This window comes from Coregonus lavaretus (genome assembly GCF_964263955.1).
Source record: "Coregonus lavaretus genome assembly, chromosome: 20".
NCBI lineage: Eukaryota > Metazoa > Chordata > Actinopteri > Salmoniformes > Salmonidae > Coregonus > Coregonus lavaretus.
The window spans coordinates 26,851,637-26,873,241 of NC_140007.1; the positions used below are offsets into that span (position 1 = coordinate 26,851,637).

A 21,605-nucleotide genomic window follows, 5' to 3' on the forward strand; every position below is an offset into this window, starting at 1 on the left:
GGTTGGCATTGCGCATGGTGATCTTAGGCTTGTGTGCGGCTGCTTGGCCATGGAAACCCATTTCATGAAGCTCCCGACAAACACTAATTGTGCTGACGTTGCTTCCAGAGGCAGTTTGGAACTCGGTAGTGAGTGTTGCAACCAACGACAGACGATTGTTACACGCTTCAGCACTCGGCGGTCCCCTTCTGTGAGCTTGTGTGGCCTACCACTTCAATACTGAGCCGTTGTTGCTCCTAGACATTTCCACTTCACAATAACAGCACTTACAGTTGACCGGGGCAGCTCTAGCAGGGCAGAAATTTGATGAACTGACTTGATGGAAAGGTGGCATCCTATGACGGTGCCACGTTGAAAGTCACTGAGCTCTTTAGTAAGGCCATTCTACTGCCAATGTTTGTCTATGGAGATTGCATGGCTGTGTGCTCGATTTTATACACCTGTCAGCAACGGGTGTAGTGAAATAGCCGAATCCACTCATTTGAAGGGGTGTCCACATACTTTTGTATATATAGTGTATGTTCCCAGTCACAACAATTCAAATGACCCAAGAAGCCACATTGAGCCACTCACCGTGCCCATGTCCAGTAGGTTGTGGACCTCCAGTTGATGGTACACTGTCATCCTGTACTCCTCCATCTGCTCCTTCTTCTTCTTGGCTGTGTCGTAGTCCTCCTTTTCTATGGCACAGCATTTCTCCACATCATATCGGCCCAGACGTTCTCCTACCTAGCCCACAGTCACACAGGGGGACAGAAGGAGAAGGAAAGAGGAGAGAGGATGGAGAAAGAGAAACAGAGTATGTTTTTTTTTAAATTGTCTTTTTTTGTGATTAAATATTTTCATGTCCATGAATGGACAACAAAAAGCCTAGATGTTGGAAGGAAGTGGCAAACTATCTTATATTGTTCAACATGAGCGCATACAAAAAATTGTGAGCAAATTCTCCGTAAATTGTGGTTACTATGCAACTGGACATTGCCATGCCAACAGGGCATCATGGTATTCCATGGACGGAATCGTTAACGTTTACGAACTGGATATTTGACCATTGTCTATATCCCAAATGGCACCCTATTCACTTTATAGTGCACTACTTTTGACCAGGGCCCATAGGGAAGTAGTGCTCTACATAGGGAATAGGGTGCCATTTGGGATAGACACCATAGGTTCCAGTAACTCCCATGCATAGTTTTACAGGGAAATTCCATAGAACTGAGCAAGCTTGCTAGTCCGGTGCCAGGTAACACAGATATATAAGGCTATGGGTAACACAGCATTAGCTACTAATGTGAAATACAATTAGTAGTAGATATATTTGAAGTATGTGACAATATGAAATAATTGCCTTTTCTATCAATCCTGCATTGGTGTGAGTTATACCCTCAAGGGGCTATGGAGGAAGAGTTTTTGTTTGACCACCTTGGTAACAGCAGTGTATGCAATGCTAATTGGCCAGGCTAACAAGGGGGTTGGAATTGGGTTTGGGAAGTTCTTTGGCTACGGGGTGGCGTCTGGTTTGACGCAACAACCGCAGCTGTTGTACTTATCAAGTATTCATGGGTGATTGGCGACAGGAATCGGAACAATGTTTAACGACTACGATTACAGACACCGACAAAAAGATATGAATGCAAGACTTGATATGGAGTATACTGTATGTGTCCATTTGTAATGCAATGATAACATATCTGTGCACTGTTTCATTGTCAAACTTCTTGCTTGTGATTCTATTCCCCAATTCCAAAACAACAATTTTCCCCTACCCCTAGGCACTTCATGTAGATGGATAGGTAGGTACTGTATAAGCAATATGGCACCTTATCCTCTGATAGGCTAGATGGAATTTCCATCATATTACTTAAATCTAACTATGCAATATTTTCAGATCTACACAAGGACCAAGGGGGAACAGGCTATTAGGTATGTTGTTCCATTTTCACACAGAAGACCCCAGAAGTACCTTCTGCAGGTCAGCGATAGCCTGCTTGAGTGTTTTGGCGAACTCGTATAGCTCCTGATGGACCATCTCCTGCTTCTTGCCATCCAGCAGGCGGATGATGTGGGCTACCTCGGGGTCCTGGTACATGTCAAAAGCCAGGTCATCCAGAGGAGAGATGGACTCACACTTACTGAAAAAGACACAATGGGATAGAGCTGCTTTTAATGCAGAGACCAGAGCTTTATTTCCCACTTGTAGATAACAATGTACCCCAATTAGGTATTCCAAATGTTCTCTGAAAGTGTTTCATTAGTTAAACACATTATTTACATTTGTTGGGTCACAACACGACTCCCAAGTATCATCAGTATTGTTAAAAACAATTTTATTTTATTTTTAACATCTATGGAAGGGGTTGGCTACAGGACGTTTTTCTTTTGGCCCCCCAGTTTTTAGTTTAAAAAAAAGAAGGAAAAAAAAGTGTATATATATATATATATATACACTTTTTTTTCCTTCTTTTTTTTAAACTAAAAACTGGGAGGCCAAAAGAAAAACTATATATATATATAGTGGCTTGCGAAAGTATTCACCCCCCCTTGTCATTTTTCCTATTTTGTTGCCTTACAACCTGGAATTAAAATGGATTTTTTGGGGGTTTGTATCATTTGATTTACACAACATGCCTACCATTTTGAAGATGCAAAATATTTTTCATTGTGAAACAAACAAGAAATAAGACAAAAAACTGAAAACTTGAGCGTGCATAACTATTCAGAGAGCTCCTTGGTCTTCATGGTGCCGCCTCTGAGGCCTTTCGGAACAGGTGTATATATACACTGAGATCATGTGACAGATCACGTGACACTTAGATTGCACACGTGGACTTTATTTAACTAATTATGTGACTTCTGAAGGTAATTGGTTCCACCAAATCTTATTTAGGGGCTTCATAGCAAAGGGGGTGAATACATATGCATGAACCACTGTACCATTATTTATTTTTTAGAATTTTTTTAAACAAGTTTTATTTAATTTTTTTCACTTCATCAATTTTGAGTATTTTGTGTATGTCCATTACATGAAATCCAAATAAAAATCCATTTAAATTACAGGTTGTAATGCAACAAAATAGGAAAAACGCCAAGGGGGATGAATACTTTTGCAAGGCACTGATAGATATATAATATATATATATATATATATATATATATATATATATATATATCTACACATACACTACCAGTCGAAAGTTTGAACACACCTACTCATTCAAGGGTTTTTCTTTATTTATATTATTTTTTAGATTGTAGAATAATAGTGAAGACATAAAAACTATGAAATAACACATATGAAATCATGTAGTAACCAAAAAAGTGTTAAACAAATCAAAATATATTTTATATTTGAGATTCTTCAAAGTAGTCACCCTTTGCCTTGATGACAGCTTTGCACACTTCACCTGGAATGCTTTTCCAACAGTCTTGAAGGAGTTCCCACATATGCTGAGCACTTTTTGGCTGCTTTTCCTTCACTCTGCGGTCCGACTCATCCCAAACCATCTCAATTGGGTTGAGGTCGGGGGATTGTGGAGGCCAGGTCATCTGATGCAGCACTCCATCACTCTCCTTCTTGGTCAAATAGCCCTTACACAGCCTGGAGGTGTGTTGGGTCATTGTTTTGTTGAAAAACAAATGATAGTCCCACTAAGCCCAAACCAGATGGGATGGCGTATCGCTGCAGAATGCTGTGGTAGCCATGCTGGTTAAGTGTGCCTTGAATTTTAAATAAATTACAGACAGTGTCACCAGCGAAGCACCCCCACACCATCACACCTCCTCCTCCATGCTTCACGGTGGGAACTACACATGCGGAGATCATCCGTTCACCTACTCTGCGTCTCACAAAGACACGGCGGTTAGTACCAAAAATCTCTAATTTGGACTCATCAGACCAAAGGACAGATTTCCATCGGTCTAATGTCCATTGCTCATGTTTCTTGGCCCAAGCAAGTCTCTTCTTTTTATTGGTGTCCTTTAGTAGTGGTTTCTTTGCAGCAAATTTGACCATGAAGGCCTGATTCACACAGTTTCCTCTGAACAGTTGATGTTGAGATGTGTCTGTTACTTGAACTGTAATCTGAGGTGCAGTTAACTCTAATGAATTTATCCTCTGCAGCAGAGGTAACTCTGGCGTTTGATGGTTTCTGCGACTGCACTTGAAGAAACTTTAAAAGTTCTTGAAATGTTCCGGATTGACTGACCTTCATGTCTTAAAGTAATGATGGACTGTTGTTTCTCTTTGCTTATTTGAGCTGTTCTTGCCATAATATGGACTTGGTCTTTTACCAAATAGGGCTATCTGCTGTATCCCACCCCTACCTTGTCACAACACAACTGATTGGCTCAAAGAAATTCCACAAATTAACAAGACACACCTGTTAATTGAAATGGATTCCAGGTGACTACCTCATGAAGCTGGTTGAGAGAATGCCAATAGTGTGCAAAGCTGTCATCAAGGCAAAGGGTGGCTACTTTGAATAAACTAAAATATATTTTGATTTGTTTCACACTTTTTTGGTTACTACATGATTCCATGTGTGTTATTTCATAGTTTTGATGTCTTCACTATTATTCTACAATGTAGAAAATAGTAAAAATAAAGAAAAACCCTGGAATGAGTAGGTGTGTCCAAACTTTTGACTGGTACTGTATATATTTAGGATTTTCGGTTTTGGTCAGACAAAAATCACAAGGATTTCAGAAAAAAAATAGTTTAATTCAGGAAATCTGTTCCCAAGTATTCCCACATATAAAAAAAAAAGAGACGTGATCATGTCTCAATGTATGAAATTATTGTTGCTTTCAAATACAATCTATTTTTGGGCTTACAGTAGTTGTGGTCAATTTGCAGTGTACTAAATATTATAATGATGTTCTGGTCCCCCGACCATCTGCTCCAAGAAAAATCGGCCCGCGGCTTCATCTATTTGCTTACCCCTGATCTATGGGATATTGTTTTGTTTTTCTAAATATGTTAATGATATCTTGGAGTCTCAGAGTGACTAATTGACAACTATTCCAATTGATGCATCAGTTGTGTTTTTCTATAGCCTGGATTCTACATTAGCCAGATCTACTGTTAACAGACTGTAGTCCAAGCTAAAGAGGAAAAACTGTCAAATGGAAATGGAAAATTGAGTGGTGATCATATGTCAACTTCAAGGCTAATGTTTTGTTTAAATAGCATTGTCACAGAGCACTTCACAGTACAATGCGCCATGAGCCTTCAACCCTTACCCCATGTATGTTCCATCCAAGGCGGTCTCGTGCTGACTGCTGTTGAGGTAGTGCTCAATCAGTTGCTTTCTGCTAGGCTGAGGGCAAACAGAGGTACAATTAACCTCTCTCAATTACAGGCTCTAAAACACACAGCCATAAGGCACAGACAGGTCATCTGCTCAGTAAAACACACAACCACTGTTAACGGAGTCATTATTATGTATACAGGAATGGGGCATAGTCTAGTTGTAAATAAGAGAATGAACAGTAACATGGACCTCCTCTGTGATTACTCTGCCCTCTGAGTCAGATTACCACATTCCTGCCCCATGCCCGTCAGGGCAAGCACGTGAACACACCAATACAGATGCCAATACAGGCACACACAGTGACCACCATGCAACCACGCAACAACAGAAACACTGTGTTTGTGTGCATACTGTCTGTGTGCATTTTGTAAACATGCACTGACACACAGTTTGCATACATAAACAGTGGAAAAAAGGGCTTTCTATTTTCTCTATACATAAATACATATTATGGAAACACATAACACCAAAAATATATATATGCCAATTAGCAGACGCTTTAATCCAAAGCGATTTACAGTCTTGGGTGCATAGCTTCTTTTACTTATGGGTGGTCCCAGCAATCGAACCCACTATCCTGGCGTTGCAAGAGCCATGCTTTACCAACTCAGCTACAGGAGGACCACAATATTCAGAAATATCGACTAGGATTATCTGCAGAACAATGTAGGCCTATAATGTGTATATAGTTAGTCATACTCACCGTCGTGGGTTAAATGCTTATGGACAAGTAATGAAATCAAATAGGCTGTGCTAATAAAAACATTTATCAAGAAATTTTCAAATTGGGAGCCTCACACAAATACTAGTACAGCAGCTCCATCTGGTGTTTCACAGTAATACTGCACCTTAAATATACATTAAAGAGCGACCACTTACAATTGTGTCAACAGCAGTGCCATCCACAGAATCTCCCAAAACATTAATGGCAACCAATGCAACCTGAAATGATAAACAAAAGTCTATGGGAAAAAAATTGAATAAACTATAAAATGTTATGAACATGGTAGTATGTAAGTTAAATTAACATTTTAAGGGGAAGGACTTTATGTGTAGTAGTACCGGTAAGTAGTGATTGACTGTGAGTGAAACATGGTGGAGTACCTGGTTGTAAAGGTTGTAGCGGTTGACATGGTTTCTGTGAAAGGTTATACGGATGTAAGTTCCAATGGCGTCCACGTGAACAGACTTCAGCTCCCGGGCTTTGAAGCCTGTTTTCTCATTGTCCGATAGAGAAACATACCTATGGCAAAAGTTGCATATCAATTCCTATTACTGTGCACCTTTCTTGTAATGACAATGCAGTACATATGATGAAAATGTAGGCCTATATATCATAATAGTAATATAGTTACTTAGAAATAACAGATGCTGAAGTTCAGCATGTATATTCAATACTATATGTGTGTCAAGTGGGAATTGAACTCACAACCTTTGTGTTCACAGCACCATGCTCCATAGAAACATGACAACCAACTAAGCCAGACTCATATACATTAGGGTACACCATAGCAAAATGTTTTGCAACAGAAAACAAGAACACACATTTTCTATCAGACAAGTTCTGATACTCCCTCCCTGATTTAGTCCATTTTCTTGCTTTTGGTGCCTAATGAATATGACTCATCTGTGTCAGGCAGACATCTATTTTCGCTGGTTCTACTGACTCACCCTAGCCTGCGGAGGGGCCCAGAGAGACCAGGTGAGTCGGCCTCTGGCAGTCGGTCCCCGATGTGGAACTCTATTTTGCCTGATATCAGGTACTGGTGGGCAAGCAGCTGCAGCTTACGGACCCGACTCCGCTCTGACAACTGCAAAGTGACCTGCTGAGGGTATGGACAGAACCTATGGAAGGAAACAGTGAGGTTGGTACTTCTAGTACTGCACTTACAGTACATTACTGAAAAACAGATCTAAAAGCAATGTGTGTTTGTGTGTGTATGTGTGTGAATCCCAAACCAGCCCCTCGCCCCTACCAACTTGTTTGGAGGGCCCTCCGTTGTCACATGTTGGTGATGAAACTCAGAAGGTGACTTCAATAAAGTGGCGAGGGGATCAATAAACCCATCAATTTCGGGACACACTCCTGACTTGAATGATGCAATTCATGTTCTACATTTAAATTATAAAACGAGCATGAAATTCCCCCTGTTGTTTAACAAAATATAACTCTCAGTAACAGATAAACATTTAATTTGGGAGGTATTTCATTTGTTTCATGTGTCAAGCCTCAAAATCAGACACAAACAAAACGCACGTGTCATATAATTCGGCACGCCTCGCAATTTTTGGTATGAAACTGCGCAAACTCCAAACATATCGCAGTGCATGTTGGAATAGCACTTCACTCTGGAGCCTGCAGCCTTGCTGACTTGGTTGAAGTGGCTATCGGAGGATCTAATAAGACCCTACACCCTAGATAATTTCACTCCCTCAGCTTTGGGACACTTGCATATGACGGAGGCGCATGTGAACGTGCAAATTGAGAGCCAGGGGAAGGGACCGGTTTGGGATTCAGTATAAGTTTGTGTGTGTGTGTGTGTGAGAGAGAGTGTGTGTGTGTGTGAGAGTGTCTACCTGGCAGATCTCCAGCCATTGACCGTAGGTGCATGGACCATCAGCTCCTTGGCACTGAAGTTATCTTCGTGACCGGAGGAACTGACCAGGGTGAATCCTATCTTCCGAGGCATCTTGCTGCTGCACACTATCAAAGATGGAGAAACATAACATAATCTACAACTGAATATCATCTGAAGCACCTTTCACTATCAAATAGATTTGCACAGTAATTAGCTAGCTACCTAAACTCATAAACCATGGAAGACTGACAGCAATCTTCACTCTGGGATTGAGATAAACCTTGACAGCTACACTCCTCTACAATGGACACACTCGTATTCATATTTGATGTGTAGGCTAACCTGGGATATCATTCTGCCATTTAATTAAAAAAATGTCACATTTATGCCCCTAAACAAATTAGTTCAATAGCATACATTTCAATACTCCGTGTTAACTATATGGTATTTCGTTGCATTGCTTGCTTCTGACGTTCCCGGGGTGGGAAGGAATAATCTTGGAGGAGCTGATGACAGCGCGAGCTAAAGACAGGCTAGCTAGCTTGTTCTAGCTAGCTAACGTTAGCTAACTCGTTCCTATTTACAATGGTAACATAAAACTCCTTGAATTCATATAAATATAGTGACACCTGACGCACAATAAAACCACAGTTTCAATAAAACGTATTTCCTATTGAAGTATGGTGTTACTGCTAATATATCAAATATATCTTACCATGAACATTACAAAAATGTTGACAGTTTGCCCAAATCCCATTTCATCTCCATAACCACCGATGACAACAATTAGTAAGCTAAGGTGCGCATGTGCCGCACCATCGTTTCACCGCGAAGGACTGTGGTCCATGAAGTTTTTACAAAATATTTTTGAGTGTCCAGTCTGCACGTGCACTGCGCATATGATCTCCACTGCTCGATGCATATTTCACTGCGTCTTCCATTCGGCAGATAGACATTTTGAAGCGTCTATGCTCAAGTGTTACCGGGTGGCTTAAAGCGTCTGTGCTCAAGTGTTTCCGGGTGGCATGAGTTTGCCTTTTTCCGGGTCTGGTGTAGCAGCATGGATGGTCAAGAGAGTTGGCCAGAAATTGAGAAAGCCTCAAAAGAGAAAAGACGCGAACTGGTTCTGCAAGGTGCAGTTATCGATGAAAAGATATCCTCTAATGGAGGTCTGTGTTCAACAATCTATTCTCTCAAGCTCCTAAATTACCTAGAAATCATCCAATGTCCGAGTTTGACAGAAATTCACGGAGACATAAAAAATCTGACCACCCTTACAAGCTTGATTCTTTGCAGGAATAAGCTCTCCTCTATTCCAAAAACCATTGGAAATCTGAAGTCCCTGAAAGTCCTTGACATTTCAGTCAACAACCTGAAAGCTTTGCCTGAAGAGATAACCCAGCTAAGCGATCTCAATACACTCAACGTGAGCTGCAACAACATCGACTCTCTACCAGATGGACTGTGTCATTGCACGAAGCTCTCTACCATCAACATCTCCAAAAATGACATCACTCGGTTCCCTGATGACTTCTATCGCCTGGATCTCCTCAGCACTGTCATTGCCTCTGAGAATTCCATAGAAGAGCTGAGTGGAGATGTTCACAAGCTCTCTGCTCTAAAGGTTTGTGACTGAAATAATAATATATTGCACTGCTACCTAAAATGTGGCATGACTTCATAAATGCATATTTTCTATTCCTACTGAATTATGGTCATGATTGACAGGGTACCTCTCAGTTAATCTCATCAGCTCTGGATAAGAGTGTCTGCTAAATGACGTAAATGTAAACGTAAACCAGAGACTGTCATGACATTTTCCTGGCACAAGGCCTCTCAGATGGTGAGACACCTGAAACCTGGATAAAGCCCCATTTGGTTATTAATCTTAGTTCATGTTATTACATTCAACTATGATAACAAAAGTATAACATTTTCCTCTCAGGTTTTGGATCTATCCAACAACAAGCTCAGTGACATCCCCTACGAGCTGAGTGACTGCTCCAAACTGAAGGAGATAAACTTCAAAGGAAACAAACTCAAAGACAAGCGGCTGGAGAAGATGGTCAACGGTTGCCAGACCAAATCCATCCTGGACTACCTTCGGGCCGGTGGCCGAGGGAAAGGCAAAGGCAGTAAGCAGGCCGACGGGGACGGGGATAAGGCCGAAGGGGGTCGGAATGCAGAGAAGACCCAGACCAAAAAGCAGCGCAAGCAGAAAAAGAAGAAGAACGAGGAGGAGGAGGATGAGGTGGATGAGTTGAACCGGCTGGTGGTGAAGGTGCTTCACGTGTCTGACAACCCCGGTGCGTTCACTGTAAAGGTGGCCAACGAACTGAAGGATGTGAGGCCGTACTTGGTGTGCTGTGTGGTCAGAGGCATGAACTTCAGGTCCGGGAATGCGCTCAAGAGGTTCCTCGTTGCACAGGTAATGTTGTTCAGAGATGAGAACACGTTAGCCTTGGTACCAGTCTGTTTCTGCGTTAGTCAACTCCTATGTTGCGGTCTTTGACAGTCATATTTGGCAAGGAAACTATGTAGGCTAGTAGTTTGTGAATGCAGAAACAGACTAAGAACACGCTACAAAATAAACTCAAGCTCAGTGGTGGAAAAAGTACTCAATTGTCATACTTGAGTAAAAGTAAAGATACCTTAATAGAAAATGACTCAAGTGAAAGTTACCCAGTAAAAGTTTAAAATTATTTGGTTTTAAATATACTTAAGTATCAAAAGTAAACGTATACATTATTTCAAATTCCTTATATTAAGCAAACCAGATGGCACAATGTTTGTAATTTTTTATTTACAGATAGCCAGAGGCACACGCCAACATAATTTACAAACTAAGCATTTGTGTTTAGTGAGTCCAACAGATCAGAAGCAGTAGGTATGACCAGGGATGTTCTCTTGATAAGTGCATGAATTGGACCACTTTCGTGTCAACATGTAACAAGTACTTTTTGGTGTCAGGGAAAATGTATGGAGTAAAAAGTACATTCTTTTCTTTAGGAATGTAGTGAAGTAAAAGTTGGCAAAAAATATAAATAGTAAAGTACAGATACCCCAAAAAACTACTTAAGTAGTACTTTAAAGTATTTTTTACTGAAGTACTTTACACCACTGCTCAAGCTCATGAACTGACACAAGCTCAACATCCTCTATATATTATGTTACATAGCCTATGATCGATATGTCTCTTTTGCATTATTCAGTTTTCACCACTCTTTCTCTCTTACCTGTTGTGTTTTAGACCAAACTTCACGATGACCTATGTGGTAAAAGGACAACTGCGACCATCGCAACACACGACATGCAGCTACTCAAGGGACCTCTCATGTATGATGCCAGACCACCTCCTATGTTAAAGGTATGACATATTGCATGAAATTCTGCTCATACAACGTTAGACAGCCACAAATTCTCAAGTGTAAGTCGCTCTGAGATGGAATTAAAAAACACATTTACGTCTGACACATTTACTACGACTAACTTCTTGATCTTATATTAGGGCTGGGAATTGCCAGGGACCTCACGATACTATATTATCATGATACTTAGGTGCCGACACTATGTATTGCGATTCTACGTATTCTATATGTATTGCGATTCGATATGTTCGAAATGTATTGCTCACTACAGTATGTGTTTTTCCAAGGTATTTCAAACTCTTTTCATTTGATTGGTTTATGATTACATTTCTCAGGACCTTGTTCCATGTCTTTGTTCAAGTAGTTTATGCAGACAGTGTCATGTCTCTGGAGAATATAAGAAGGCTATTTTTCTATTGGACATAATACCTCTGTTTTCTTGAATAAAATCCAGTATTTTGAAGTACAGTTTTAATCAGCAGTTGTGAGCCATAACATTATTCCATTCTTAATAATTCATGATCCTTTTAAACATATTTTTTGCCAAAGCCAGGCAACAAGCCAACTGTTATAGTGACATCAGTCTGTAATTGAAAGACCTTCATGCGGCTTCACCTCAACAGTTTGAACACAAAATAATTGTTGCTAGTCGTTGCCTGTCACTCTTGGCATATGAACAAATCATTGTATTCATTAACTGCATTCAGGTTTGTGTCAAAGCATTTTGGTCCCATTCATGGTTATTCTAACAAGCAAAGGATCTTTTGAAAAGAGCATAAATCTCTCATAAACTCCCTCTCATAAAATGTTGTTTACTAGATAGTCCCCCTGGGCCGTAAGGAGATGACTGCGGTGGAGCTGATGAGGCAGCTGCAGCTAGAGGCAGAGGACCAGCGGAAACAGAGGAAGAGGCAGAATGTGTCTGGCCTCCACAAGTGAGTATTAACACCTGTCTTTAAGGCAGAGCTGAAAGTATAGGTGAGTCCAGATTTTACTCTCTTCTCCCGAAGTGTATATTTGCAGACTTCCCTTCATGGATTTAACGATGATGGAAACTCTATACAGCCAATGATTACACCAATTCAATGCTTATAAATCCATGACAGGAAGTATAAAAGTGCACACTTCTGGAGGATGTAGAATCGGAAACGCAGCCCAAAGCTGCAGTCGGCCTGATGCCCATTCTTTTTTGTTTGTTATTAAAAGGAGGGGGCAAAAAAAGGAGGGGTATTTGTACCGACCCGTTCTGTATGGGGACCTCGGTTCGTTCCGCACTGTGAATCCGAATAAAGAAAAAAATGTATTTACAAAATAAAAGTTAGGCCTATAGGCTATGCCTACGCAGGATAGACATAGTCTTAGCTTGTATTTTGTAAAGATGTTTTTTTAATGTATTCATTTAATGTATTAATTGGAGACCTATGCCTCTTGAGTAAATCTGAGCAAAAAAAAAAAAAACATTTCAGGCTATTGCGTTAAGACAACTAGAGCCTATGCACGCATTGTAATAAGTATGTATAATCTTAATTGGCTCATTTCAAACTGCCCTTTTGTGAGACAGCCGGGAACTAGTTCTGTACGATGGCCAGTGGTGGTGTCGATAAACCAGAATTGGAGGATCCTCTGTCCATCATCTTTTAAATCTCCAGTTTGGAAACATTTTGGCTTCCTAGTAGATTACAACGGCGATGGACAGAGAGTTGTGGAAAAATACGTTGATAGTATGTCGCCACACTCAACGAGAATAGCCTATGCAGCTGCCAACACCTCAAATATGTTGACATATTTACGCCGACATCACCCCAGTATACCGGAGCAAGACGGAAACGCAAAGAAACAACAACACAACACATCTCACCTCTGCATTCAAGCAGCTAATTCTGACCAGGCCAAATAAATTACAAGAGAGATAGGTAGGCTGTGTTTATATATATTTTACAGTTTTTGGTTTATAGCCGCGCATATGTGCCCATTCTGTGGTTAAAAATGGGGGGTTTCAGGGAGCACCTCGTGAAAGTGCTCGAACCACGTTACGAACTTCCCTCTTGCACCGAATTCAGCAAACTGGTACCCGCTCTAAAAAAGCCAAGCCGAATTTTTCAGTGAATTGGCCAATGCATCCTGTGTTGAGCTTACTTAACAGTGACAGCCCATCACATTTCCCCAGAGTGGGAGATGTACTGTGCTACAGACACGCCCCCTTTATGAGAGTCACAAGTGCTCATATGGCACTGAAGGAAACAGTGTCATGTTGTGTTCGTAACCAAGATGGAAGTGGGAATTTATCACATATGACTGAAAAAATACACTTGAACGGCCCTCCAACTGGTAATTACTAGTGGAAAACTCGTCTATCATCTTAAGCACCCACTTCTCCCACATGGTGACACCTGACATCACCTACTAAGAAAATGTCCTCTATAACAGCATTTTCAGCAATTGAATACAACAACAAAACATTATTTATAAAAAGCAATCTATTAATGTGGTTTCTGAACTCTATTATTTGTTTACATGCATGATAGATGCACTTTTGTTTTATGGTGGATGAAGCTTGTTGTCCATTAGCCAATCTGCGTTTCTCAACCAGTTCAAATCACATGAATGTATCCAACGGGTATTTACGACATCACAACCGGTAAATTCCCAACTCCCACATGGTTACAAACGCAGCATCAGTGTGAAAACTTGAGAGGCCCAACATAACAATCCGGTCACAACAGACAATGCCAGGAACATTGTGGATGGCATTTAATTTTCCCGAACGGTGACCCGAAAACCGCAATACTACCGAACCGTGCGTTTGTCAAACCGTTACACTCCTAGTGGCTCATCGCAATATCTGCGGGGCTGCTCGTGCAACGTCATTTAAAGGTCCAATCAGCAGTTAAAACAATAACAAAGTGGGGTTTTTTGGTAAAAACTAAGGGATGGGAATGGAAAAATGTAATCACTCTCAAATTCATAGACAGAGCTATGCATGCAAGGACTGACCATCCATGATGTCAAAATTATATACTGAACAAAAATATAAGCGCAACATGAAAGTGTTGGTCCCATGTTTCATGAGCTGAAATGAAAAGAACCCCGAAATTGTCCATACGCACAAAAAGCTTATTTCTCTCAAATGTTGTGCACAAATATGTTTACATCCCTGTTAGTGAGCATTTCTCTTTTGCCAAGATAATCCATCAGGTGTGGCATATCAAGAAGCTGATTAAACAGCATGATCATTACATACCGGCTTCTTCACCTGCGGAATCGTCTGAGACCAGCCACCTGGACAGCTGATGAAACTGTGGGTTTGCACAACCAAATAATTTCTGCACAAACTGTCAGAAACCGTCTCAGGGAAGCTCATCTGCCTGCTCGTCATCCTCACCAGGGTCTTGACCTGAATGCAGTTCGGCGTCATAACCGACTTCTGTGGGCAAAAGCACACCTTCGGTGGCCACTGGCACAGATAAATCCCGGTTTTTAACTGTACCGGGCAGAAGGCAGTTTGCTGATGTCAATATTGTGAACAGAGTCCCCATGGTGGCGGTGGGGTTATGGGATGGGCAGGCATAAGCTACGGACAACGAACACAATTTCATGTTATCGATGGCAATTTGAATGCACAGAGATACCGTGACGAGATCCTGTGGCCCGTTGTCGTGCCATCCGCCGCCATCACCTCATGTTTCAGCATGATAATGCACAGCCCCATGTCGCAAGGATCTGTTCACAATTCCTGGAAGCTGAAAATGTCCCAGTTCTTTCATGGCCTGCATACTCAGCAGAAATGTCACCCATTGAGCATGTTCGGGATTACATTTACATTTTACATTTTAGTCATTTAGCAGACGCTCTTATCCAGAGCGACTTACAGTTAGTGAGTGCATACATTATTACTTTTTTTTTAATTTTTCATACTGGCCCCCCGTGGGAATCGAACCCACAACCCTGGCGTTGCAAACGCCATGCTCTACCAACTGAGCTACATCCCTGCCGGCCATTCCCTCCCCTACCCTGGACGACGCTGGGCCAATTGTGCGCCGCCCCATGGGTCTCCCGGTCGCGGCCGGCTACGACAGAGGATGCTCTGGATCGACAGGGATGCTCTGGATCGACCTGTACGACAGCGTGTTCCAGTTCCTGCCAATATCCAGCAATTTAGCACAGCAATTGAAGACTGGGGCAACATTCCACAGGCCACAATCAACAGCCTGATCAACTCTATGCAAAGGAAATGTGTCGTGCTGCATGAGGCAAATGGTGGTCACACCAGATGCTGACTGGATTTCTGATCCACGCCCCTACCTTTTTTTAAGGTATCTGTGACCAACAGATGCATATCTGTATTCCCAGTCATGTGAAATCCATAGATTAGGGCCTAATGAATTTATTTAAATTGACTGATTTCCTTATATAAACTGTAATTGTTGCATTTATATTTTTGTTCAGTGTAGTTAACCATGTTTTGAGGCTATACAGTGTTTGTTTACATTTACTTTGTTTACAAACATTGGACTAAAACAAGTTTATATTTTGTGTTCTGATGGGGTACGACAGTTAAACTAAGCTCATGAGGCATTTCTAAGTTATATTCTTTAAGAATTAATGGGTACATATCGGTCATAAATGTATGTCGCAACTGCTGATTGCCCCTTTAATTGTTATGGCGTAGTAATAAATGAATTCCTATTATTTCATTTCCTATTATTTCATTTTCCATTTACAGTATGTTGGTGTTGTGTCCTACACAGTAATGCATTGTTTTTGTCAAGCACTTCATTCGTTTCAGGAGCTCAAAACAAAGGCGAAATGATTAGGTTGCTCATTCAACACATGAGGGCGCCATAAGGCTTTGAAACTGAAACCATGTTGCCACCATGTTGAAGTAAATAGACGGACTCCTTTATTATGTATGTGTATGAGAATTTGTGGACTGTTGTTTTTAGGACCTACCATGGAGTTTTGTTCACCCATTTTCTGTAAATATATTGACAGCAATAGAGATTACATAATTATTTACAAGGTTAGGTTGAATAAGGTAAATGAGATTAGGTAAATTAAGGTAGACCTAAGTAAATAACTTCTTAATAACATGACACAGTATTTTGGGGAGTTTTCAAAGAGCTCAAATGTCAATTCAATCTGCACCATGAGTATGGGTGTAGACCTTACAATATGCTGTTATGAAAGGGTTATGTTGGCTATTGTAGCCATTGTTGGCATGAGGGCAATTATTACACTTTAGCCATTGTTTCTCAGCTCAAGTTATGTGGCTTTTTTCTTTTACTCAGATACCTGCAGCTTCTTGATGGAAAAGAACTCTACCCATGTCTGGTAGATGCAGAGGATCATGTGATCTCATTTCCACCAATCACCAACAGCGAGAAAACCAAGGTGCGGTGTGTGATCTTTATCAGACCAAGGACAGGTGCCTTTCTCACAGGTCACTGCTCTACTCACACTCATACGCTTAACACTTGCTGATCCAGCAGTGCATTCACAATACAGCTACCAATAGAAAAGTCATAGTTATGATTTAGAATAAATCTTTATGTTCTCAATATCTACATTTAGCCTACCAATAGAGGCCCAGCAGTGTAGAATGCAGTCTAAAACCTTGCTGAATTGTACTTTCCCTTAGACTTTGCACACCTTCAGGACTTTGACTTTGGAAGCTTTAAATTGCAGCCACACCAGATAAAGAATCAAATATGTATCTTTATTGCTTCCTTAATTGCGGACATACTTACATCCGGGTTGCAATAAATTGAGCTTGAGAATAGTGCTTAGCCTTGAAATCAAATGCTGACTTTTAAGACTGTTAGTTGATGATGCAACCAGATGTTGTCTTATCTGAAGATTTCCTGCTTCTATTATTGAGTTCTGATCCCTTATTCCGAACTTTGAGATAGTAGCCTATAAGTTCAAGTGAGTATTACATGCATAGATAAGAAAGTTGAATAGACTTACAGGTGGCAATGCAATGCATTTATTCAATGTATTTATTTTCTAATGCCAGTTGGACATATCTTACTATCAACTCTATCCTGTCATCCCTTTTTACAGATTGGATTAATTAGATAAAAAATAGTAGGCTGCTTTAGCTGGAGACAATATTACATACAAGTGATGTACTGTATCTTTGTCGCATATTATAGATCAGGAAGACGACTAAGGAGCTTTTCTTAGAAGTGACCAGTTCTACCAGCCTGCAGATCTGTAAAGAAGTGATGGATGCTCTCATAGTGGTAAGCTCAGCTCTTTCCCTGTATACAGAGACATACAGTAGGACTGAATCCTACATTGCAATGCACATACATAACACATACAGCCGTTGATTGCATGAATTGAACAACATTTACACATGCATGCATCAGTCAGACACACACAGTGGCTGGCGAGAGCAGATAAGTGTCATGACACCGGGTCTCATGCTCAGTCTCAGGGTGTTGTGCTGGTTTGACGTCTGGATCCTGGCCCTCAGTGGAATAAGTGAGCTCATCGGCCCGGGGCGACTGGCCCGGCGGTGTCCGGTGTCACCGCCTAAACTACGGCTCACAATACGATTGCAACCCTAGAGCTGCCTGTGTGCCTCGCACCCACCAGTACACACAGCAGCAGACACGTTTCAATAACAGCCATGTCGAAACAAAAGCAGCCGATAAGGGTTTAATCCACACTCTGATTCCTACTCTAGAATAACCATTTTTGAGAGAGGGTACGGTTTTGATTGGGTGTGGTGATTGAAGGAGGGATTTGAGGTCAGGTTATGAGAGTCACCTTCTGAATGGCACACATACACAATCCATGTCTCAATTGTCTCAAAAGTTTAAAAATCCTTATTTAACCTGTCTCCTCCCCTTCATCTAAACTGATTTGAAGTGGATTTAACAAGGGATATCAATAAGGGATCACCTGGATTCACCTGGTCAGTGTAGGTTGCACTGTTGAGATGAGACTTCCTGCTCTGGAAGTGCTTGTCCTATATTTCCCCTATATACACTGCTCAAAAAAATAAAGGGAACACTTAAACAACACAATGTAACTCCAAGTCAATCACACTTCTGTGAAATCAAACTGTCCACTTAGGAAGCAACACTGATTGACAATACATTTCACATGCTGTTGTGCAAATGGTATAGACAACAGGTGGAAATTATAGGCAATTAGCAAGACACCCCCAATAAAGAAGTGGTTCTGCAGGTGGTGACCACAGACCACTTCTCAGTTCCTATGCTTCCTGGCTGATGTTTTGGTCACTTTTGAATGCTGGCGGTGCTTTCACTCTAGTGGTAGCATGAGACGGAGACTACAACCCACACATGTGGCTCAGGTAGTGCAGCTCGTCCAGGATGGCACATCAATGCGAGCTGTGGCAAGAAGGTTTGCTGTGTCTATCAGCGTAGTGTCCAGAGCATGGAGGCGCTACCAGGAGACAGGCCAGTACATCAGGAGACGTGGAGGAGGCCGTAGGAGGGCAACAACCCAGCAGCAGGACCGCTACCTCCGCCTTTGTGCAAGGAGGAGCAGGAGGAGCACTGCCAGAGCCCTGCAAAATGACCTCCAGCAGGCCACAAATGTGCATGTGTCTGCTCAAACGGTCATAAACAGACTCCATGAGGGTGGTATGAGGGCCCGACGTCCACAGGTGGGGGTTGTGCTTACAGCCCAACACCGTGCAGGACGTTTGGCATTTGCCAGAGAACACCAAGATTGGCAAATTCGCCACTGGCGCCCTGTGCTCTTCACAGATGAAAGCAGGTTCACACTGAGCACGTGACAGAGTCTGGAGGCGCCGTGGAGAACGTTCTGCTGCCTGCAACATCCTCCAGCATGACCGGTTTGGCGGTGGGTCAGTCATGGTGTGGGGTGGCATTTCTTTAGGGGGCCGCACAGCCCTCCATGTGCTCGCCAGAGGTAGCCTGACTGCCATTAGGTACCGAGATGAGATCCTCAGACCCCTTGTGAGACCATATGCTGGTGCGGTTGGCCCTGGGTTCCACCTAATGCAAGACAATGCTAGACCTCATATGGCTGGAGTGTGTCAGCAGTTCCTGCAAGAGGAAGGCATTGATGCTATGGACTGGCCCGCCCGTTCCCCAGACCTGAATCCAATTGAGCACATCTGGGACATCATGTCTCGCTCCATCCACCAACGCCACGTTGCACCACAGACTGTCCAGGAGTTGGCGGATGCTTTAGTCCAGGTCTGGGAGGAGATCCCTCAGGAGACCATCCGCCACCTCATCAGGAGCATGCCCAGGCGTTGTAGGGAGGTCATACAGGCACGTGGAGGCCACACACACTACTGAGCCTCATTTTGACTTGTTTTAAGGACATTACATCAAAGTTGGATCAGCCTGTAGTGTGGTTTTCCACTTTAATTTTGAGGGTGACTCCAAATCCAGACCTCCATGGGTTGATAAATTTGATTTCCATTGATAATTTTTGTGTGATTTTGTTGTCAGCACATTCAACTATGTAAAGAAAAAAGTATTTAATAAGATTATTTCATTCATTCAGATCTAGGATGTGTTGTTTAAGTGTTCCCTTTATTTTTTTGAGCAGTGTATTTTACTGTGTCAACAAACATGAGTCGAGCGGGACAAGTTAGTAAGAAGTTTACAATACCTTCAACCCAATTTGCTGCCATTGCTTAAGAAATAAAATTAGGAGAATGTAAAGACTTTGAGGTTATACATATTATCTTGTTTCTACTTACACACAATATTAAATGTGTACAGATTTTCAATCCACCCTTCAAATCTCAATTCAACAACCATCCTCAAAGGGGTAGGCAACTAGATTCAACCGCAGGCCAATTTTTTTCTTGGAGCGGATGGTTTGGAGACCGGAACACAATTATAATAATTTGTACATTGCAAATTGACCACAACTAAGCCCAAAAATAGATTTTATTTGAAAATAACAATCATTTCATACATTGATTACATTGAGACAATCTTTTTTGTTGTTGCTGAATTCCTGGTGATTTTAGTCTTCTTTTGACCCAAACTACAATCCTACATTTGTTTTTTTTACAAACATACTCAATTGTGGCCGACCCCTGCTCTAGTTTACTTTCTCAAATAGACCTCATCCACATGGTCCCAATGGTCAGCAATTAACACATCTCTCTCCATTCCCTTCTCAGAAAATGGCGGAGTTGAACAAGTTCACGTCGGATCACAGAGAGGAGGCTGGATCAGAGGGAGAGTCGGATGCACCCCCAGTCCCTGCCTCCGATGGTACCACCTCAGGTGAGCTGGTCATCCAGCAGGTTCGCACCGTGGACCCTGACGGGAACCTCAAGGTCGTCTACCCATCCAAAACGGACCTCTCCACCGACGTCGGCAACCTGAACGTCATCTGGTAGTTGCGCAACAACCAGCCTTTTGATTTATATTTGACTTAGTCTCACACAGTTAAAATCACAATACTGTATATGAGTTGCCACTGTTCCCTTGGTAAGCAAAGCCGATTACATCCACTCATTTCCAAACATGGAAGTAGTGCAATTATAGCCTTCCGGAAAGTTCTTGATTACTATTTGGCACGTACAAACAGCTTCGCCTGTACTAAGGTATAGAATAATTAAACTACCTACCCAACCTAAAATATTGTCATGTTTTTGTATACTTATTTTTATATTGCTACACACTAAAGGTAACTCACAATAACTGTTAAGTCTGTAGCAAGCCTGTGTGGTCTGTAGATTGTAGACATAGTTAATGACAACATTTAACATTTGTGAACTGAAACAAGAATAAAACCTTTTTCCATTACCCGCTTTAATAAATTAAGGGCAGGGAATGTGTATAATGTCTAATATTTAAAAGATCTCTAAAATAAATTGAACCTTGAGGGCAGCAGTGGTTATGCATTTCTTTATTGCACATGTTGAAAGCCAATGCTTTGTTCTGGGTAGAAACATTTATCCTATTTTCTTGATAATTTCAGGAATGCTTGGTTTCATAAATGCCTCCATTTGTCAGTTAATGTGCATGCATGGTGAATGGCCCTTTTGACTGCTTGGGTATTCACAGGTTAACTAAAAAGTGTGGGGTACTATTACATATCAAGTGTCCAGTAAGGGTTGGGGGGTGAGTGTCTCAAAGACACACACACATAGTATAAAAGAATAGCCAGAGAATTGCAGTTAGGTGTCCTATCCGTCAAGGACAGAGTCGGACTACTCGACACAAGATGCAAGTTTCCATTTAAGGCAACCCATTCATTGGAATTATGAAAAGTACTTACAGAGTGCAGAAGAAGCAAGCCTGGTCGGATACAAGCAGGGAGAAAAAGTCACGGTGGAGAAGCATTAGTGAAAAGGAGATGCAGTACTT

The 21,605-nt window shown here is 41.6% G+C and overlaps 2 protein-coding genes across 2 annotated transcripts in view; one reads left to right on the forward strand and one right to left on the reverse strand.

Annotated features, from left to right (window-relative positions):
- Positions 1 to 8,641, reverse strand: part of LOC311148097 (centrosomal protein of 104 kDa-like) — a 59,944-nt gene extending 51,303 nt beyond the window's left edge. Inside the window, exons 1-8 of the mRNA XM_084185008.1 lie at positions 8,607 to 8,641; positions 7,890 to 8,016; positions 6,984 to 7,157; positions 6,417 to 6,555; positions 6,192 to 6,254; positions 5,242 to 5,318; positions 1,964 to 2,132; positions 574 to 729 (exon numbers count right to left, since the gene is read on the reverse strand). Coding sequence (XP_084041134.1) covers positions 574 to 729; positions 1,964 to 2,132; positions 5,242 to 5,318; positions 6,192 to 6,254; positions 6,417 to 6,555; positions 6,984 to 7,157; positions 7,890 to 8,002 — 891 coding nt within the window. The 5' untranslated portion in view covers positions 8,003 to 8,016; positions 8,607 to 8,641. The remainder of the gene's footprint in view (positions 1 to 573; positions 730 to 1,963; positions 2,133 to 5,241; positions 5,319 to 6,191; positions 6,255 to 6,416; positions 6,556 to 6,983; positions 7,158 to 7,889; positions 8,017 to 8,606) is intronic.
- Positions 8,642 to 8,899: 258 nt separating this feature from the next.
- Positions 8,900 to 21,124, forward strand: LOC311147839 (leucine-rich repeat-containing protein 47-like). The gene is made up of 7 exons (XM_084184646.1): positions 8,900 to 9,515; positions 9,837 to 10,319; positions 11,142 to 11,258; positions 12,079 to 12,194; positions 16,548 to 16,650; positions 17,415 to 17,504; positions 20,411 to 21,124. The coding sequence occupies exons 1-7, from the start codon at positions 8,952 to 8,954 to the stop codon at positions 20,630 to 20,632; spliced, it is 1,695 nt and encodes a 564-aa protein (XP_084040772.1). The 5' UTR covers positions 8,900 to 8,951; the 3' UTR covers positions 20,633 to 21,124.
- Positions 21,125 to 21,605: the final 481 nt, after the last annotated feature.